Here is a 20,514-nt window from a genome sequence, read left to right on the forward strand (position 1 = left end):
ACCATTAACAGAATGGATAGCTGCAAGGATGGATAGCAACAAATAGACTGAAAAATATTGTACCATTATATGTTCTTTTCTCCCTTCCCTTCATTATTAATCTCATCTTCTTGTCCCTATTCTTCCCTTCCTCCTCTTGAATACCTCTTTTCTTCATCTACATCCATGGCATATTGATCGGATGTATTTACAAAGATGATAGTTCGGGGGTTAGAATGCAAATCCAAATAACAGATGCATAGGAGAGATGGGAATGGTGTGAGGATTTGATGGAGAAGAATGGCCGCACTCACACTGTACAATTTTGAGAGATGATCATTTTATTTTTCTATCATTTTTCTCTCTTTTTTCTTTTTCTTTTTTCTCTTTTTTTCATTTTTGGGGGCCAGGGAGGAAGAGGGAGGGGTTGATGAGTGCTTTGCAAATTGAGAAGAAATAATGAACAAGGATGCTATGAATGTGTTTCAAACTGTAAGTAATGGATAGAGACTCACATCAGGAGTGAAAAGGCCCATCAAATCATTGAGTCAAGATAAAGACATGTTGCAAGGTGACTCCAAATAGTGCATGTGGCCAATTCTCAACAAGTACACCACTATCCTGACGCTAATCCAATATTGGCCAAAGTCTTCAAGCTCCATAGCCTTTCTTGTCCATGCATCGTGCAATGTAATTCTTGCAACTAGAAGCATGCTAAGAAGGTAACATGTAAACTTGCCAACTTACAGAGTTGATAAGGCAAATTAGCTTGTAATTATATAATAAACCTCAAAAGTGAAAAATTATTTCCAGGAAGGCCCTATATAATTAGCGATTGACTTGGAAAAGAGCAGAAGAAAGTCCACATATCCAGCTTTATTTAACGAACTTTTTTGGCACTCGAATAAAACAAGAACAAGGAAGAGTATTTTTGAGATTACAGAAAAGCCAAAGCACTTTTTATATTCCTATTCCTCTTCAACCTCGTTAAGAATATTTGGCCATTTTCACCGAATAATTTTTCTCAATCAAAGAGTAACAAGTGCCTTAGCTTATTCATTTATTCAAATATCTTAGTATATTTTTTCAATATATTAGGTTAATTTATTCAAACTTAAGAGGGAACCAAACAGTGGTTTTTAGAGTACTAGGCATGGCATAAGAAGGTGATTGGTGTAATCGGATCTAGGAGGATCATCCGACCCGTTGAGGACCAATTTGGCCACTTCATATAGGTCTTGACATGGTTTAGGAGCAAGATTCAGCATATCCAAGACCCAATCATGAACCATAACTTTTGAAGGCCAAACCTTTTTCATACAGTGTCCATTTTCAGCATTCTAGATGCCAAAGCAAAGATCTCGCTGAGTATTACGAGGGTATGACAATCCCAAAAAGGTTTCTTGCACCCTGCTGATAGGGTGGTTCAACAGTATATGGGGCACGAAACAGCTAGGTCAAAGAAAAATTTCTCTTTTTAAGTAAGACTTTGACTAGACAACCTTCCGATCCATGAGGAGTTGGATAGCATGACAAGAGACAAAGTTGATAGTTATTAAACACTTTTACACATCATATTAGTTGATTGATAGAGGATGGGCCTTAACACAATGGTAAGGTTGCTCAACTATGATCTAGGTGTCACAGGTTGAAACATGGAAACAACCTCTTCTGTTGTACTAGGACGTTCTTTTTAATATTAGGTTGATGAATATCTAGTAAATGTTTTTTTTTTTTGAATTCGATAAAAAAAATAACAATAGAATTCATGCACAACGCTGATGCAAAAGCCAACGAAGAGAAACATAACATCCATGAGATAAAAGCAAGTGCATAGATGCAAACAAATAAACAAGCTCTTCGATAAAGTCACAAGCGAGCCATAGAATTAGTACTTCCAGGTCAACAAAGATAGTCTCATCATATAGTGACTGAATGAAATTGGAACAATGCAGCCATAAGATTAAGATAACAATAATAGATATGTGAACGCAAATTCAAGTATGAGAGAAAAATAAAGAATCATCACCTGGTGATGCATTAATCTTTTGTGGAAGGGCTTTCTCTTTGCCAAATTCCAAGGATGTCCATGTGATGGCTTCAGCTTTAAAAAGTCGAATCTCAATTTTTGAAGACAACACTTGATATTTGCATTTTTCAGGTATAATCTGGTTGCCAAAAATCAATTAAAGGGAAAAAAAATAGCCCCAAAAAATTAGGCGAAAGGGTATTAATTATCAAATAGATACCTGAATCAGACACAACAAACAACAACACTACCACTCAGTGTTTGTTGAACCAACCCAAACTGGGTGATTTGGCCTATATCGAACCAAATCGACACCAAAGATTCTAGAGAGTGCTCGCTCTCTCTTCTTGCTCGTCCGCTCTCTCTTTCTCTCTCCCCTCTTTTACACCGATTGATGCCTAGGTAAGCCCCCATCTCTCTCCCACCTCTCCTCCCTCTCTCTTTCCTCCCTCTTCTCCCTCCATGAACCTCCCTCCCTCCCTCTCTCCCCCTCCACCTCTCCCTCCCTCCCTCTCTTTCCCTCCCTCTCCTCTCTTTCCCCACTCTCAATAAGCCCCCCTCTCCCTCCCTCCTCTCTCTCTTACTCCCCCTTTCCCACTCTCCCTCTCCCTCCCCCTATTTGGTACACCCCAGCTTGGTATGATATGTACCAGTACTATACCGAATTGATCGCAAGCCAACACCAGTTTGGCAAACGTTGCTAGCACTTAGTCACTTCAAAACAAGTTAATTAAAAATATACATTGCATGCTACCAGTTTGAATACAATTGGTTCAAGCATTACTTGATTCAAACACAAGCAAAGGAGGGGGATTGCAACAAAGAAAAAGCTAGATCATGTGGAAAGGAAGACAATATATATCCTGTAATATGTAAAAATATTATAGATAATGCATGATAAGACACATCCAGCACCCTTGACCTTTTTCTGTCTGATAATCTAATACTTTGATGTTTACATGAACAAAACATTGAAGACTTGATACGAAAACGTTGATGTAAGCAACAATGCACTCAAGTTATGGATGGTAAGCCCATGAATTATAGAGAAAGATGATACATATACCTTTCAACATCCAACATGACAATCAATTTAAGTTGCCAATTAAAGCCTAAGCTTAAGCTCAGGATTTTTTTTTACTACCTAAAGCCTCTTTCTTAAAAGAAAAAGCCTGGCAACATCATATATTCTGACCCCTTACTGCTATTATAGATTTTGTGGAAAAGTGGGTACTTTCAAAGCCTATTTCTTCTATTGATGAGCAATAACAATGATACAGGTTGCATGTTTAAAAGGCGAACATGTCAATGAATTTCCCCTTCTCTAAACCAGATACCAGTGAGATTAGGATAATCTTCAATATTTTTAATAAATTTACAATATAGTAGAAACATAGCATAAGTGTTACTAACTCATATCACCCCAGACATGCAATAAGACGAGCTTAAGTATGCTTGAAACCAATAAAAATCATTGTCACAGTGTATTTTGAATGATGTTGGAAGAAATATAGTTCATCAGGAAAGAGGTAAGGAACTAAGGATATCTTACGAGCGTACAAAGGCTAAACAAGAACTAATTGTATCATGATAATAACATCATGTACACAAAATAAAAATATCTAAGATTTGAGCACACCTTTGCAAATAGACGCGGTTGAAAATGATAGGTTTCTTCACCAGGGATATTGATGGAGACACTCAACTGAAAAGAAAACAATATATACACTAATGCATGTAAAGAATCACATAAAATGAAAGAAAGGAGATAAAAAAAGAAAACTTTGCAAGACATATGATCTTGAGGGAAAACATACTATTTGTTCACCAAAGTCAACATTCACACATTCAGCCGGGATGCCCTTCGCGAAAATGGTCAAAACCAATTCTATAGAAGTATTGTAGAACTCATGTCTGTATTAAAATAAAACGTTGTTGTTAACTCTTACTTGAAAGTAGAAACCATAATCTATAGGCATGTGCACTAGTAAGAGAAAGGAATCTTATCACATTCCATATATAATGCACACGTTATATTCCACGAAATTCCACCCCTCAGTTAGGCCAGTCGCATTGGACGTCACCCCAACCCAAAATCAGTTTCCTGCATCCAGCCACCCCCTCCACCACTCTATCTATCCACTATTGCTACCTCCAACCATCACTCCACCACCCCATCCTACAAATGCACCCCTGCCCCCTGTTAGGAAAAGATGGAAGAGAATACAAGAGAGGAGCTGTAGGGGAAGGAAGCACAGCAAGCTTGATTGTAGGGGAGGGATTTTCTATCAAGAGGAAAGGAATAGGAGGACGAGGAAGCCATGGAAAGGTAAACATCGGAAAAGGACAGAATCACAGAGATCAAATCATAGAAGATGGGGCAAAGGATGCATAGAATGCAGATGAAGTTGGGTACCAATGAACCAAAGGAAGAAGTTCTAATTAAGATCTTAAAATACAGGTCTAATGAAGCATTTAGCTTTCCCATGTCCAAGTAAAGGTGAGGCACAATATTCATGTGGCTGCAGCCCTAGTTCTCTCGTTGCTAGAACCCTCTGCTTCTTTATTCATTTGTTCATCTGACAGGCTGAGAGAGAGAGTATAAATACTAACAAAATCTATATAATTATTGTGATATATACATTTTACAATGAAGTAGGTTACTTCTAAACCTTAAATTAATCAAATGATTTGTAATGTCATCTGAGACTTCCCATAATTCGTCAAGTTAAGATGTCATTGATCATGATTAATTGCGGATATTCTTGATTTTGATGTCCCACTACATATTTTGCACCACTTGAATATAGAATCATATAATTTATAGTGTACATCCACGATTTAAATATTTTGCTTGTTTCTTTGTACATATCAAGTGGTAGCCTAGTGGACAATTTCCAACAAGATGAATTGTTTTACTAGCCTGTTATTTAGGCATCAAAACCAATTATATTCTAACAAATGTGTTTTAAGATGGGTAAATCATGAAGCACAATTTGGATTTTTATAGTTATACGGCCAAATTGGCAAATAGTTCTTCTAAGAGGAAGGTCCTGCTAATAGGATTGCAACTGTAACATTTCGATATGTGCTCACACACACACTATGCTACAAAAAGCACATGGAATGCACCTTTGGTTTAAAACAAAAATCAACAGAAAGCAAAGAGAATCCAAAATTTATAAGAAAATCTATTTTAAATATAAAAATATGTTATTAATAGAAAGGATCAATTTGAGACAATAAGAAGAAAATTAAAAAAAAAACCAGACTTTTCCTTGAGCAAAACATCTATCTCTTAACAAGTGATAGACTTGTTCTATTCCTCTCTTGTTAATGGTGACATTTTCTATCTAATTCATTATAAATTAGTATATTCAGAGGATGCTAAATAAGATACATAATGGTGATGATTAATAAAGAAAGAGGGGGAATGGGAGAGGCCATATGAGGATGGAATGTGTTCGTGTGTGTGTGTGTGCTGTGTGTTCTGGGGAGGAAGGCAATTAATGGTAAGGGGGTGAGTTGGGAGAAGGGTGTCATGAGATGTGGCCGCATGTAAGTAGAAATTGAGAAAGAGAGTCCTGCATGGATGGATATAGCAAAGGCTTCAGAATATTTCCTTTACGAAATTAAGGAAATCTGAAACCCCAATTAATCATTATTATACAGAAGATCAGGATCTGATATGATATTAAAGTCTTATTATACCAGAGAGAGATTTATAAGGAAGTACTTTAAACTGTGTATGTATGTGTGTCTGTGTGTGAGCGAGTGAGAGAGATAGAGAGAGAGAGAATTTGGGATGTCGGTCCAAGAATTGTGGGAAAGAGAAATGGAATTGATCATCTGTGTCTGCAAAACTTAGATCCAAAAAATCATCAGACAATAAGATTTTCCATAAAAGCCTATCAATTTTCCACCTAAGGGCAAATTTGACTTATCCGAAGATCCCAACTTGCTCCTTTAATAAAGTATGTGTGCACATGTTATGACTTGAAATGGTGAACTTACCACAAACCTTTCATGGATTTCCAAAGTCTTATTATATATGAACTTTGTGTATACACGGAAATGCTTTTATGCCCTAAACTAGAACTAGCTTACACAGTTTAAGCCCCATAAAGGTCACTATATTATGGCTATATTATGACATAAGGTAGGGTTAGCCTTAAAAGAGTTCTGTTTAGCACTTCAGCCCATGCTCTGTCAATTTGCAGACCTAGCTAATAGACACCCCCCAACAAATGATTTTTGTTGTTTCAAAATTTATGAAGATGAAAAAACATAAATAAAATCACAACCAATAGAATCGTTGGGTTATAGCTGGACGCACTTAGACACAAAAAATCATCAGACAAAAAGATTTTCCATAAAAGCCTATCAAATTTCCACCCAAGGGCAAATTTGACTTATCCAAAGATCCCAACTTGCTCCTTTAATAAAGTATGTGTGCACATGTTATGACTTGAAATGGTGAACTTACCAATAAACCTTTCATGAATTTCCAAAGTCTTATTATATATGAACTTTGTGTATACACGGAAATGCTTTTATGCCCTAAACTAGAACTAGCTTTACACAGTTTAAGCCCCATAAAGGTCACTATATTATGGCTATATTATGACATAAAGTAGGGTTAGCCTTAAAAAAGTTCTGTTTAGCACTTCAGCCCATGCTCTGTCAATTTGCAGACCTAGCTAATAGACACCCCCCCCAACAAATGATTTTTGTTGCTTCAAAATTTATGAAGATGAAAAAACATAAATGAAATCACAACCAATAGAATCCTTGGGTTATAGCTGTACGCAAATGGCATACCATGTATATTTGCAAAAGAAAGGTGAGGTTATCAAAGTTGTATGGGTTAGAAAAATGGGAAATAAAGTGGACCATACAAGTAGAATGGAAGTGCACGTCTTCCTCTATGAAGTGATTGGACAGAGTTTTACAATCCCTGGCATTAGATTGTATGAGCCTGAGCATTTTGGATTTGCACCAAGATTGGGTTGTTCGGACCCTCTACAAGGTCATTTTTTTGTAGAAGCACTAACATTAATGCACATCTATGGCCAAAAATTTATTAACTACAATATTAAAGATTTAATGATAACAGGTTAACCTTCAACTGTTTTGACATATATCTATTCTACTATGTAATGCCAACTCCTCTAATGTGCCCATCCATGAGGAGTCCGACTATTCGCATTTCCCATGCCGGTTCTTCCTATCCCTTGTTTCCCTACCTTGACTTTCTCCCATCTCGTCAAAACATGGGACAGCTAACTAGTGAATGTGTGGCTTTTAACCACAAATTCTGAAGGTTCAAGACCTTCCTATGGCTTTTATTATTATTTTCTGTTTAGATGTCTTATATTTTATTCCACATCCTCCTATGCCCATAGCAATTATTATTTTACTTTTTAATAAAACAACATGCATCATGCATTCCACATTCCAGTCTGCAAAGAAGGAAATCAGATTTCCAATTGGGTAGTCTGGAGTCTGGACAAATGACTTTACAACAATGATATGTCTGCTTTGGGGGATACATGAGAGTACAGTTTTGAGCAGTTATAAATTGGGGCAGGTCCCTTTTCTTGCAACAAAAAGGAAAAAAAAAAGAAGAAAAAGCATGTCAATGTGCATATCCGTGCATTTAATGGACAATTGGACAAAAGGGCAGCAACATGTAGGTGTTGCATTTATTATTGCTGGTTTTCAGCTAGGAGGACCTTTCTGGTGTGTGAGAGCTTCTGTCAGTTGTTTCTAGGATACCATTTTGCCCTGTGGCATTTAAGTAACCACCCCATCCACCACTCTTTAGTTCATTTTGTTCTTCTATCCTTTGTATAAAGCAAAGTACTCTATTGCAATTTGAAAGTACAAAAGCAAGATCAAACAAGGAAGATGAGATAAAATAAATGTATAAAGAAGCTTAATAAAATGCACTATGATTAAAGGATGGCAAGTAGATTGCTATGTTAGCATTATGGATTGTTAAATATATGAATCAGAATAGCTTTAGAAGAAAGCAACAACCCGCCTGTAACATCTTTGCCACCCTCTCTACACGTACACCATCTAATCTGCTGTCACTTTTAAAAAGAAACAGCAGATAGAACAGACACAATGACTGCACATTGTTACAGACGTGTTTCAAAATTCTACCTACTAAATCTTACAACTAGTATTTGATAATGAGTATTAACTTTGCTACATACAAAAATGATCCTTTCAACCTTGCAATACTGTGATATGCTTTGAGGAATATACTTGGAAAATAGAATACCACAATAAGAACAAAAAAGATTAAAATACTCAAAAAGTGGTATTTTATTCAACAATATAAAAATGAAAAGGCCTTGTAGTGGCTGAGCTAAAACATAAAACTAATTTTCTGTTATTCCATATTTATGGCTGCCAATTCCCGTGTTTGACTCTTCAAGAATTGCAGCCATTTAGTCTTGCCTTGTATGGCCATTTCTTCAAGACTTGCAATCTCGCCATGAAACCTTCACATAGATTATGCATGAAAAGCTAAATAATCATTTACCATTAGTAATTTAAATACCTAAATTTTAGTTTGCTTGGGGAAACAATAGTAGACTGATAAGACGTATCATCAGTATGCCCAACATCCTTTGAAGGAGTAATTGCACTTGGTGTCACTTTTTCAGGCAGGTTTCTGATCTCGTCTGCAAGAACATGAACATAATTTAAGAATCTTAAATAAGAATTGATAAGCTAAATGATCACTTAGGAAACTACAAGAGTCATTGGCCACATTTATGTACTCTCATGTTTTTAAAAGAATTCAACTAGTATTAGCTGACTTAACAGTTTAGTTGTAAGAATCTCGATTTTGCCCAGCAGTGATCACTAGGTCTAAATATCATAGCATTCCTCTCAGTACGGATCTCATGTCCACACCCTATTTAATCCTTAACGTTTGTCCTGAGCCTAACTCAATTAACTCTCCTTGAACCAAGACCAACAAATTTGTTTAATCAATTTTGATATGTTAAAGGATAAAGTCAGCTTTCTAGTTTTTTTGAGCCAACAAATCTTGCGCAGAGGTTTGAGCACCCAAGTCCAACCTATGAACAGTTTAGCAAATCTACCCACTATTTAATCCTTAAGTAGGTTTCTCCCTAGCCTGGCTCAATTAATTCTCCTTGAACCAAGACCAACAAATTAAGAAGAATTTCCTTAAATCTAGATTTAAGTAGAATCTGATTGGACAGGCTAAAGGCGTCATAAATGGCTAGGCCACTCCCTCTTCCCAAACAAGTCCATCCCATGTGATTCTCATGAGAAGTTGAGGGGTGAACTCTCTTCCCTTCAACTACGCAGGGCATTATCTAGGTTGTTAGTTGATAACCCAATTGCAGTAGTGTAATTTAAGTATCTGATTGGATACACTAAAGGTGTAATAGATGGCTGGAGCAATCCCCTTTTCTCAAACAAGGCCACTGCTGTGGTTGTGGGGGGAGGGGGGTCCCTTCAACTAAGCAACAAAAATACGTAGGGCATTCTCGAGGCTGTTAATTGACAGCTTAACTGCAGCACTGTTAGTATCAGAATGATAATTTTGAGGTCAGATCTTTATTTCAGTATTTTAACTTAGGAAATGATTATTAAATTTTGCATGAATTTTTGTAAACTTAAAGCCCAAGAGTCCCATATCAAGAAATGTGCCAGATTCACTAATTTAATTGACAAAAGATAAAGTAAGAAACCAGATGTATTTCTCAGTTTGAAACATAAAACATAGAGCAGCTTATGTCTTAGGTTTGATCGGATCAGATCAACCAAATTTCTTGAAAAGGTTGGTTGAAGCTTACCTAGTCCTATTGAGATTTACTTACCGAGACTCAGGCCCATACCTTGAGACCCAAACTGAGTTCAGGTCATGTTTAAAATGCAGAAGACAAGCATGAATCCATCATGACTTGGATCTAGCAAAACTTGTTGACATTCTAATACCCTGTTTTTTATGCAAAACTTAAGTATAGAAATGATGCATATGTTTCAGTAGTTTCCTCTATCAGATCAATGATATTACATGAATTTGGCATGTCCTAAATCTGGTTCTCCTTTGTTCACATGTTTATCCAAAATGATAATGATGACAATAACAACAAATAAGAAGCATATAAATTTGCAAAATAAAGAAAGCTAAGAGAAAGTCAAGCTAATGCTCAACATGAAGACCTTGAGCCCCCTATATAAATTGTTCTTGCCTCGTTTGAGAGAAGAAGAGGAAGGGGGGCACTGGGAAAGGCTTTCTTTAAGAAAGAAAAGAGGTGTGATCATTTACAATTCCCTTGATTTTAGTACTATCATATTTAAAAATGCTTAGTAATCACTTATGCCTCCCAGTAGGACTTCCTAACATACCTCAGTCCAACATTTTAAGTACCAGACTAGTAGCAGCATAAAATACCATATTGGTAGGGAACCAGTCCCCAGTACACCCTCATACCGAGTATTGGTACCAAGAAATGTATCATACTGACACTATCCGTTAATACTAGTATGGGTACCAAAACTGGCTTCAAACATCGCTTAAGTCATTCCAGCAATATCAATAATATACGGAGTCTTGGAATGTCTCATTTCAAAAATCCCTAAAGTAAATGAGAGTTTGAAATTTTGAATTACCTTAAATCTAATATCATATTGACCCAAAATGATGGGTTTGATATTAAAGTAATAAGTCAAGGTTCGCCGTACCGGTACCGAACCCCGTACCGGTGCCGCATTAGTATAGGCGTACCGAGTGTCGGTACGGTACCGTACGCTCAGTACCGACCGTACCGACATTGGTGTACCGATACCGGTACCCATCGGTACGGGTACGGTACGCTCGGTACCGACCGGTACCGACCGGTACAGCGAACCTTGTAATAAGTAAAAAACTATATTGTGACATGCCTATGATAGGCACCAGACATACAGAAGTATGTACATTATGTGAGGCATACATATGCTTTTGGTTGTTTGTTCTGTTGTATGGGATATCCCATGTTCGAGTCCTCATAGTGCTTATGCACTATGTGATTTCACAAAAGGGACACAGAATGGATGGGGAAATCAAATGTGGTCTAATCCTACAAATAACTGTTGGAGTATCGCACTGAGAAAAGGCCAGCTTACTAACTCCCCTACTTCTAAGGGTGACCGGCTGACCGCCATAAGTTGCACCCTTAAAAGATGTAAACAAGCTTGAATTTAATTTCAAGACTTTTCCTTGTTATAACTTTGGGTGTTAGGTAGAAAATATAATTGGTGCTCATCATGGACAAAGAGGAGTCATCAAATTAAAACACAGAAAATACCTGTTATTTGCTCCTCACATTCCTTAATCAGTCGTATGAATCTCGAGTCCCCAGGTGCCAAAGAGGAACCAGCTTCAAGGGCTGCCTTTGCAGTCTGATATTCCTCTAGTTTAATACAAGCAGTTCTGTCAATAAAAAGTAAACATGCATCATCAAATTTTGAAGGGAAAACCAACCTCAAAAGGCAACTAACAAGCTTGAGACATACTATCAGCCCATGACATGTACAGCTTGTGCAAAGAATATGACTGATATTTGTGTAAAGATCTGAAATTGGGCCCAATGAACTGAAGTCGGCAATGGATGCCGACTTCAGTTTGTTCATCGTGGTCATCCCCACGATGAACACACTGGCCAAACGGCCAGCGGATTCCCCTCCCCCTCCCCGCAAATCCCTCTCCCTCTCTCTCTCCCTCTCTTTCTCTTCTATGAGAACCCCATCCCAGCCCATTCCTTTCTCCCCATTCCTCTAAAAAAAAAAAAAAAGAAGAAGAAAATCTAACATTTCCTCCTCTCCTCTTTCCCCTTCCTTGAGAGCCGCTGCCGTCGCCGGAGCCCCGTCACCGCCGGAGCCGCCATCGCCGCCGGGGAACCACACGTCAACGACTAGAGGTGAGAAAGGCAACCTATTTATTGTTTTTTTTTGGGATTTAAGGGGAGAGAAATGAGGGATGCCAACCGGGTTCCATTCCCCTGTTTCAGAAGATTTATTTTTGGGATTTGACCGGCCGACGGGGGCCGGCCGGGGTCAATCCGGCCGAAACGAGTTCGGCCGGAGGTGGCGAACGGGGGCCGGGCTTCCCAGCCCCGAGCTCCCTCTCTTTCCTCCCTTTCTTCCTCTCCTTCTCCTCTTATTCTTCTGCTCTTCCGCCGCTCGTGATGGTGGGGTAGCCGACGGCGGCTAGCCGAGCGCCGCCGCCGAGGGCCACGGTCGACCGCCGAGGGCCGACCGGAACCACCAGCCACCCTCCTCCCTTCTTCTCCTTCTTCTTCTCTTCCTTCTTTCTTCTTCTCTTCTTCTTCTTCTTCTTCTTTATTCGGCCTGGGTTTTTCCTTGCTTTGAAATCCGTGCCTTATTTGTGAACCAGATCTTGAACCGGGTTTATATTGTGAACCGGTTCCACCTATTCCATGAATGGGTTTTATTATGGTCTGATCAGATCTGGTCTGGGTTGGACTGGGGATTTGTTTTTGGGCTGAGTCGGGCCAAATTGGATCTGTGGGCTGGGTTGGTTTGGGCCCGAGATCTGATCTGGACCTGTAATCTGGTTTGGTTCAATTGGGCCTAATCTGTGTTGGGCCACAATTGGTTTGGGTTTAAAGGATTCTGATTTTTGGGATGTAGTTTACTTGTTCTTAGGGTCTATGTTTGATCTTAGGGATCCATTCTTGGATCTTTGAACTTAGGAGTTTAAGGGGTTGGAATTAGTTTAAATTATGTTTCTTAGTAAATTAAATAATTAATATTTATGTTTAATCAGGGGTTCGTGATATCTGTGGCAGGAATTTTTAAGCGAACCCAGGTAGGTGACCTATTGCTTTAAAGTAGAATTTTAACATGTATCATGCATACGTTGATGTATGATTTATTATTGTCATTATATGTTAGAATTAGAATTAAGCATTTAATTTCATAAACTATTAATTTATTACTGGCATTATGTGTTAGAATTAGAAATTAATATTTAATTTCATAAACTGTTATGTACTTTACTATTGGGAGTTTGATCATGACTTGAGTTGGAAAGTTGATTGTTGATTTTTAAAATCCGCGTGACTATAGTCTAGGCCCCGCCAATGGGATGATACGTTGGCCCTGTCGACTTGTACTGAGGAACTAGTTCCGACACCGCGACCACCGGTGATAGAATAGTGGCGGCACAGGGGTGCATTTTTGCTCTTCGGAGCGGCTCGGTGGAGCGTGAGATTGGCACCAGGGGGTGCGGCACAGTGGTGCGTTGGCTCAGTGGAGCAGCTCTTCGGAGAGTTGTATTGGCACTACGGTGTAACCATGCCACTGGGTAATGTGGCCGTAGTCATGCGGTTGAGTTATTTTGAGTCTCGGATTGGATTTACGGGTTATCGTGTGGATTTTGAATTTATGAGTTTTAGCTGCTTTTCATATGTATCATGACATGTTATAGGATGACTTTATTGCATGATGTTGCCTACTGAGCTGTTAGCTCATTCCTACTATTTACATTTTGCAGGTGATGACATATGATTATGGGGATTACGGGATGGAGTGATCATGATGTAGTTAGCTAGTAGATATTGACTTTTTCTTTTGACTTATGTGTATATATGGACATTTGATATGAAAACTGGAATTTATCTTTCATTAGCTATTGATGCTTGATCTGATCTATCTGCCTTGCGTGCTTGCGGGGTCCGCCCTGCAGGTGCGCGGCGTCTGCTCGCGCCCCGGGCCCCGGGTTCGGGGCGTGACAGATTTATTGGTATCAGAGCATAGGTTAAAGATCACTAGGAACATTATAACAGAATCATAATAAATATAATAATAAATAATAATAATTAAAAATTAATTAAAAAAAACTTAGGAATATAGGGACACATGTGAAGAAATGAGAGTGGGGTAGAAAATCTTATGGGTGGGTGGATCTAACACTAATGATGTGTTATTCGTGAAAAAAAAAAACTTAGGAATATAGGGACACATGTGAAGAAATGATAGTGGGGTAGAAAATCTTACGGTGGATGGATCTAACCCTGATGTTGTGTTGTTTGTGTATGTATCAGCATGCCGCCCCGCCGTGCACGTGTGGCACCTCGCCGCCTGATCGAGACTATCGGGAGTGATCCAGCCACTTCTCATCCGACTGAGAGAGTCCAGGGGGACGAGACTGATCAGACAGTACTGGATGGACCAGATCATGGCCAGGAGAGCAGGATGGGAGGATCGACCCAAGTGATGGAGCTGATCAGAGATGTGGTTGGGTTAGTTCGACAGCAGAGGGGACCACAGCAGCTATTTCCCTCTGCTAGTTCTTCAGATCAGGGGAGGAGTATAGCAGAGTTCAGGAAGTTGGCTCCTCCGGCCTTCAAGGGAACTACCGATCCCCAAGAGGCCGAATGTTGGATAGATGAGATGGAGAAGGCCTTCAGGGCCATGGGTTGTACTGAGGAGGAAAAGATCAGATTTGCCACTTATATGCTTCAGGACCGGGCTCATCATTGGTGGGAGTCTGTGGAGAGGACCATGATGCAGGATGCAGGATCTGTGACCTGGCCGGGATTCCGCATGGCCTTCTACTCCAAGTATTTTCCTTCCAGTCGTATCAGGGAGCTGGATAGGGAGTTTCTGAGCCTCTCTCAGGGGAGTATGACTGTGGAGGACTATGAGGCTGAGTTTGATCGGTTGTCCCGTTTTGCACCATCTCTTGTCCAAGACCCTAAATCTAGGATGAGTAGATTTGAGGAAGGACTGAGGCCTCGCCTGCGTCAGGGTTTAGCTGCTGTTCACTCGACTGATTATGATGACCTAGTTGACAGAGCTAAAAATATGGAGATCATCTGGAAGGAGACACAGGATGCTCAGAAAGGAAAGTCGAAGAGGACCAGGGACTTTGATTCTGACGGTGAGCGGCATCTGCGCCGACCTATGCAGTTCCGTCCAGGAGCAGGGCAGCGAGTTCCACATGGGAGGACTGCACCGGATCGCAGGGGGATAGCAGGAGTGTGCTTTAGGTGTGGCCAGACTGGACATAGAGCTGTTGAGTGTCTTCAGACACGGCCTGGTATTGGGGCATGTTTCAGGTGTGGTCAGCAGGGCCACCGGATAGCTGAGTGCCCTCAGACTCAGACTGTTTCTGGAGTTTGTTTCGGGTGTGGTCAGCCGGGTCACAGGATTTCCAGTTGTCCTCGTACTAGATCTGCGCAGAGGCCACCGAGTTCTGTAGCTCCTCAACGACAGACTTCCTTCACTCCAGTACAGGCTACCCAGTCAGCTGTCCCCAGGCAGCAAAGGGGAGGAGGATCTCGTACCCAGGGACGAGTTTATGCGCTGACTCAGCAGGATGCTCAGGCATCCAACACTGTAGTGACAGGTACACTGTTGGTATCTTCCACTTATGCTTATGTGTTATTTGATTCTGGTGCTACGCATTCTTTTATCTCATCTTCATATGTGCATAAGTGCGATTTACACTACTCTTCCTTAGAGAGGGAATTATGCATTAGTACTCCAGCTGGGGGTACAATGACAGTTAGTCAGATCTGCATTTCCTGTCCAGTACTAGTTGAGGGTAGAGATTTGAGAGCTAATTTGATTGTTATGAATCTGCATGATTTTGATGTAATCTTGGGTATGGATTGGTTGGCTGCATACCACGCTACCATAGACTGTTTTCTGAAGAGGGTGACCTTCCGGATCCCGGGTATTGATGAGTTCAGTTTTATGGGTGATGACTGGGGTGTCTCTTCTCAGGTAGTGTCTGCTATGCAGGGCATAAGATCTCTTAGAAAGGAGTTTCCCATCTTTATGGCCGCAATTGCAGATTCTGAACAGTCTGAACAGAGAATTGAGGATATAGCAGTAGTCAGTGAGTACCCTGATGTCTTTCCTGATGATCTGCCTGGCTTACCTCCTGATAGAGATGTCGAGTTTGCTATTGATATAATCCCTGGTACTGCACCTTTGTCTAAAGCTCCTTATAGAATGGCCCCTGCTGAACTAAAGGAGCTGAAGGACCAATTACAGGAGATATTGGATCTGGGTTTCATTCGACCTAGTGTCTCTTCTTGGGGTGCCCCAGTATTATTTGTAAGAAAGAAAGATGGTAGTATGAGACTGTGTATTGATTACCGGGAAATCAATAAGGTGACTATTAAGAATAGATATCCTCTGCCCCGGATTGATGATTTATTTGACCAGCTTCAGGGTGCTCAGGTATTTTCCAAAATTGATCTTCGATCTGGATATCATCAGCTGAGAATAAAGGAGTCTGACATAGCCAAGACTGCTTTCCGTACCAGGTATGGACACTATGAGTTCCTTGTTATGCCTTTTGGTTTGACTAATGCACCAGCAGCATTTATGGATGATGAACAGAGTGTTTAAGCCTTTTCTGGATAAATTTGTCATAGTATTTATTGATGATATTCTGATATATTCAAGGAGTCAGGCAGAGCATGAGCATCACTTGAAGATTGTTTTGGAGATTCTGAGGCAGAATCAGTTGTATGGTAAATTAAAGAAATGTGAATTTTGGTTGGACAAGGTGATGTTTTTGGGGCATGTTATCTCTAAGGAAGGAATTATGGTTGACCCAAAGAAGATTGAAGCTGTGGTTGATTGGAGCAGACCGAGTAATGTGTCTGAGATTCGCAGCTTCCTTGGACTAGCCGGTTATTACAGAAGGTTTGTGGAGGGCTTCTCTAGTATTGCTGGACCCCTGACTCAACTCACTCGCAAAGGAGTGAAGTTTGAATGGTCGGATCAGTATGAGAAAAGCTTCAAGGAATTGAAACACCGTCTAGTATCAGCACCTATTCTGACCCACCAGTTACCGGTACTGATTTTACCATTTACAGTGATGCTTCCAAGAAGGGTTTGGGTTGTGTGTTAATGCAAAATGGGAAGGTTATTGCTTATGCCTCCCGACAGCTTAAGCCCTATGAAGAGAATTATCCCACTCATGATCTTGAGCTTGCAGCTGTGGTTTTTGCCTTAAAGATCTGGAGACATTATCTGTATGGAGAGACATACCAGGTTTTCACTGATCATAAAAGTCTGAAATATCTTTTCACTCAGAAGGAGCTGAACATGAGACAGAGAAGGTGGCTGGAATTACTGAAGGATTATGATTTATCTATACATTATCACCCTGGGAAGGCAAATGTGGTAGCAGATGCTCTAAGTAGAAAATCTTCAGGAAATGTTGCAGCCTTGATTACTACTCAGAGAAATATCCTGGAGGATCTGAGGAGGGCAGAAATAGAGGTATATCTGCAGGATGCTACCCTGAAGTTGGTAAACTTGCGAGTCCAACCTACACTCATTGACAGAATTAAGGCAGCGCAAGTGGATGACTCTTGGCTCCAGAAGATCAAGAAAGATGTTGAGTCTGGATCTCAGCCTGATTTTCATATACATGAGGATGGCTCATTAAGGTTCATTGGCAGAGTTTGTGTTCCAGATGATCCTAGTCTGAAGAAGAAAATTATGGAGGCTCACAGTACGGGATATACAGTGCATCCTGGTAGTACAAAAATGTATAGGGATCTGAAAGTTGTGTTCTGGTGGAACAATATGAAGAGAGAGATTGCCCAGTTTGTATCTCAATGCTTAACTTGTCAGCAAGTTAAGATTGAGCATCAGAGACCAGCTGGTATGCTTCAGCCCCTGCCGATCCCAGAGTGGAAGTGGGAGCATATCACTATGGATTTTATGTCAGGGTTACCTCGTACCCTCAAAGGTAATGATTCAGTCTGGGTGATTGTAGACAGATTGACCAAATCAGCACATTTCCTGGCATTTAAGACTGGGATGACACTAGAGAGATTTGCAGAGTTGTACATTGAGCAGATCGTACGGCTACATGGAGTTCCGGTATCTATAGTGTCTGACAGAGACTCCCGATTTGTGGCTCATTTCTGGGGCAGTTTGCACAAAGCTTTGGGGACCACTCTTAGCTTCAGTACAGCTTTTCATCCACAGATAGATGAGCAGTCCGAGAGGACCATTCAGATTCTAGAGGATATGCTGAGAGCCTGTTCTATTGATATGAGGGGTTCTTGGGATCATCATTTGTCGTTGGTAGAGTTTGCTTATAACAATAGCTACCAGGCAAGTATTCAGATGGCTCCTTATGAGGCGTTGTATGGTAGGAAGTGTAGATCACCTATCTGTTGGGATGATGTGGGGGAGAGAAAAATTCTGGGTCCAGAGATTATTCAGCAGACAGTGGAGAAGGTTCAGCTGATCAGAGAGCGACTTCGGGCAGCTCAAAGCAGACAGAAGAGTTATGCTGATATTAGGAGGCGGGATCTGGAATTCCAAATCGGAGATCATGTTTTTCTCAGAGTGTTCCCTTCTAAAGGGGTAATGCGATTTGGAGTTCGGGGTAAGCTCAGCCCGAGATATGTGGGACCATTCGAGATTCTTGAGAGAGTTGGAGCTGTTGCTTATAAGCTGGCACTTCCACCTGCTTTATCGGGGGTTCATTCTGTTTTTCATGTCTCTATGTTGAGGAGGTATATTGCTGATCCCAGTCATGTGATTGAAGTGGCACCTTTGCAGCTCCGCGCAGATCTTTCTTATGTTGAGCAACCTATCCGTATAGTGGATAGGAAGGACCAAGTTTTGAGGAGGCGCACGATTCCTTATGTAAAGGTGCAGTGGAGCAATCACAGTGAGAAAGAAGCTACCTGAGAACTGGAGGAGGAGATGAGAGAGAAGTTTCCTGCCTTGTTCTCGGATTGAGGTATGTTTTAATTTCGAGGACGAAATTTCTTTTTAGTTGGTTAGTGTGTAAAGATCTGAAATTGGGCCCGTCCTTGGGCCCAATGAACTGAAGTCGGCAATGGATGACGACTTCAGTTTGTTCATCGTGGTCATCCCCACGATGAACACGCTGGCCAAACGGCCAGCAGATTCCCCTCCCCCTCCCCGCAAATCCCTCTCCCTCTCTCTCTCTCCCTCTCTTTCTCTTCTCTGAGAACCCCATCCCAGCCCATTCCTTTCTCCCCATTCCTCTAAAAAAAAAAAAAAAGAAGAAGAAAATCTAACATTTCCTCCTCTCCTCTTTCCCCTTCCTTGAGAGCCACTGCCGCTGCCGTCGCCGGAGCCCCGTCACCGCCGGAGCCGCCATCGCCGCCGGGGAACCACACGTCGACGACTAGAGGTGAGAAAGGCAACCTATTTATTGTTTTTTTTTGGGATTTAAGGGGAGAGAAATGAGGGATGCCAACCGGGTTCCATTCCCCTGTTTCAGAAGATTTATTTTTGGGATTTGACCGGCCGACGGGGGCCGGCCGGGGTCAATCCGGCCGAAACGAGTTCGGCCGGAGGTAGCGAACGGGGGCCGGGCTTCCCAGCCCCGAGCTCCCTCTCTTTCCTCCCTTTCTTCCTCTCCTTCTCCTCTTCTTCTTCTTCTCTTCCGCCGCTCGTGATGGTGGGGTAGCCGATGGCGGCTAGCCGAGCGCCGCCGCCGAGGGCCACGGTCGACCGCCGAGGGCCGACCGGAACCACCAGCCACCCTCCTCCCTTCTTCTCCTTCTTCTTCTTCTTCTTCTCTTCCTTCTTTCTTCTTCTCTTCTTCTTCTTCTTCTTTATTCGGCCTGAGTTTTTCCTTGCTTTGAAATCCATGCCTTATTTGTGAACCAGATCTTGAACCGGGTTTATATTGTGAACCGGTTCCACCTATTCCATGAATGGGTTTTGTTATGGTCTAATCAGATCTGGTCTGGGTTGGACTGGGGATTTGTTTTTCGGCTGAGTCGGGCCAAATTGGATCTGTGGGCTGGGTTGGTTTGGGCCCGAGATCTGATCTGGACCTGTAATCTGGTTTGGTTCAATTGGGCCTAATCTGTGTTGAGGCCACAATTGGTTTGGGTTTAAAGGATTCTGATTTTTGGGATGTAGTTTACTTGTTCTTAGGGTCTATGTTTGATCTTAGGGACCCATTCTTGGATCTTTGAACTTAGGAGTTTAAGGGGTTGGAATTAGTTTAAATTATGTTTCTTAGTTAATTAAAAAATTAATATTTATGTTTAATCAGAGGTTCGTGATATCTGTGGCAGGGATTTTTAAGCGAACCCAGGTAGGTGACCTATTGCTTTAAAGTAGAATTTTAACATGTATCATGCATACGTTGATGTATGATTTATTATTGTCATTATATGTTAGAATTAGAATTAAGCATTTAATTTCATAAACTATTAATTTATTACTGGCATTATGTGTTAGAATTAGAAATTAATATTTAATTTCATAAACTGTTATGTACTTTACTATTGGGAGTTTGATCATGACTTGATTTGGAAAGTTAATTATTGATTTTTAAAATCCGCGTGATTATAGTCTAGGCCCCGCCAATGGGATGATACGTTGGCCCTGTCGACTTGTACTGAGGAACTAGTTCCAACACCGCGACCACCGGTGATAGAATAGTGGCGGCACAGGGGTGCATTTTTGCTCTT

The 20,514-nt window shown here is 40.9% G+C and overlaps 1 protein-coding gene across 1 annotated transcript in view; it reads right to left on the bottom strand.

Annotated features, from left to right (window-relative positions):
- LOC103695535 (protein SGT1 homolog) overlaps window positions 1-20,514 on the bottom strand; it is a 40,556-nt gene that overhangs the window by 16,524 nt on the left and 3,518 nt on the right. Inside the window, exons 3-7 of the mRNA XM_008776894.3 lie at window positions 11,353-11,477; window positions 8,583-8,706; window positions 3,826-3,922; window positions 3,648-3,713; window positions 2,009-2,147 (exon numbers count right to left, since the gene is read on the bottom strand). Of these exons, the coding sequence (XP_008775116.2) occupies window positions 2,009-2,147; window positions 3,648-3,713; window positions 3,826-3,922; window positions 8,583-8,706; window positions 11,353-11,477 (551 nt within the window). The remainder of the gene's footprint in view (window positions 1-2,008; window positions 2,148-3,647; window positions 3,714-3,825; window positions 3,923-8,582; window positions 8,707-11,352; window positions 11,478-20,514) is intronic.

The sequence above is a fragment of the Phoenix dactylifera genome, unplaced genomic scaffold, assembly GCF_009389715.1.
Source record: "Phoenix dactylifera cultivar Barhee BC4 unplaced genomic scaffold, palm_55x_up_171113_PBpolish2nd_filt_p 000257F, whole genome shotgun sequence".
Classification (NCBI taxonomy): Eukaryota; Viridiplantae; Streptophyta; class Magnoliopsida; order Arecales; family Arecaceae; genus Phoenix; species Phoenix dactylifera.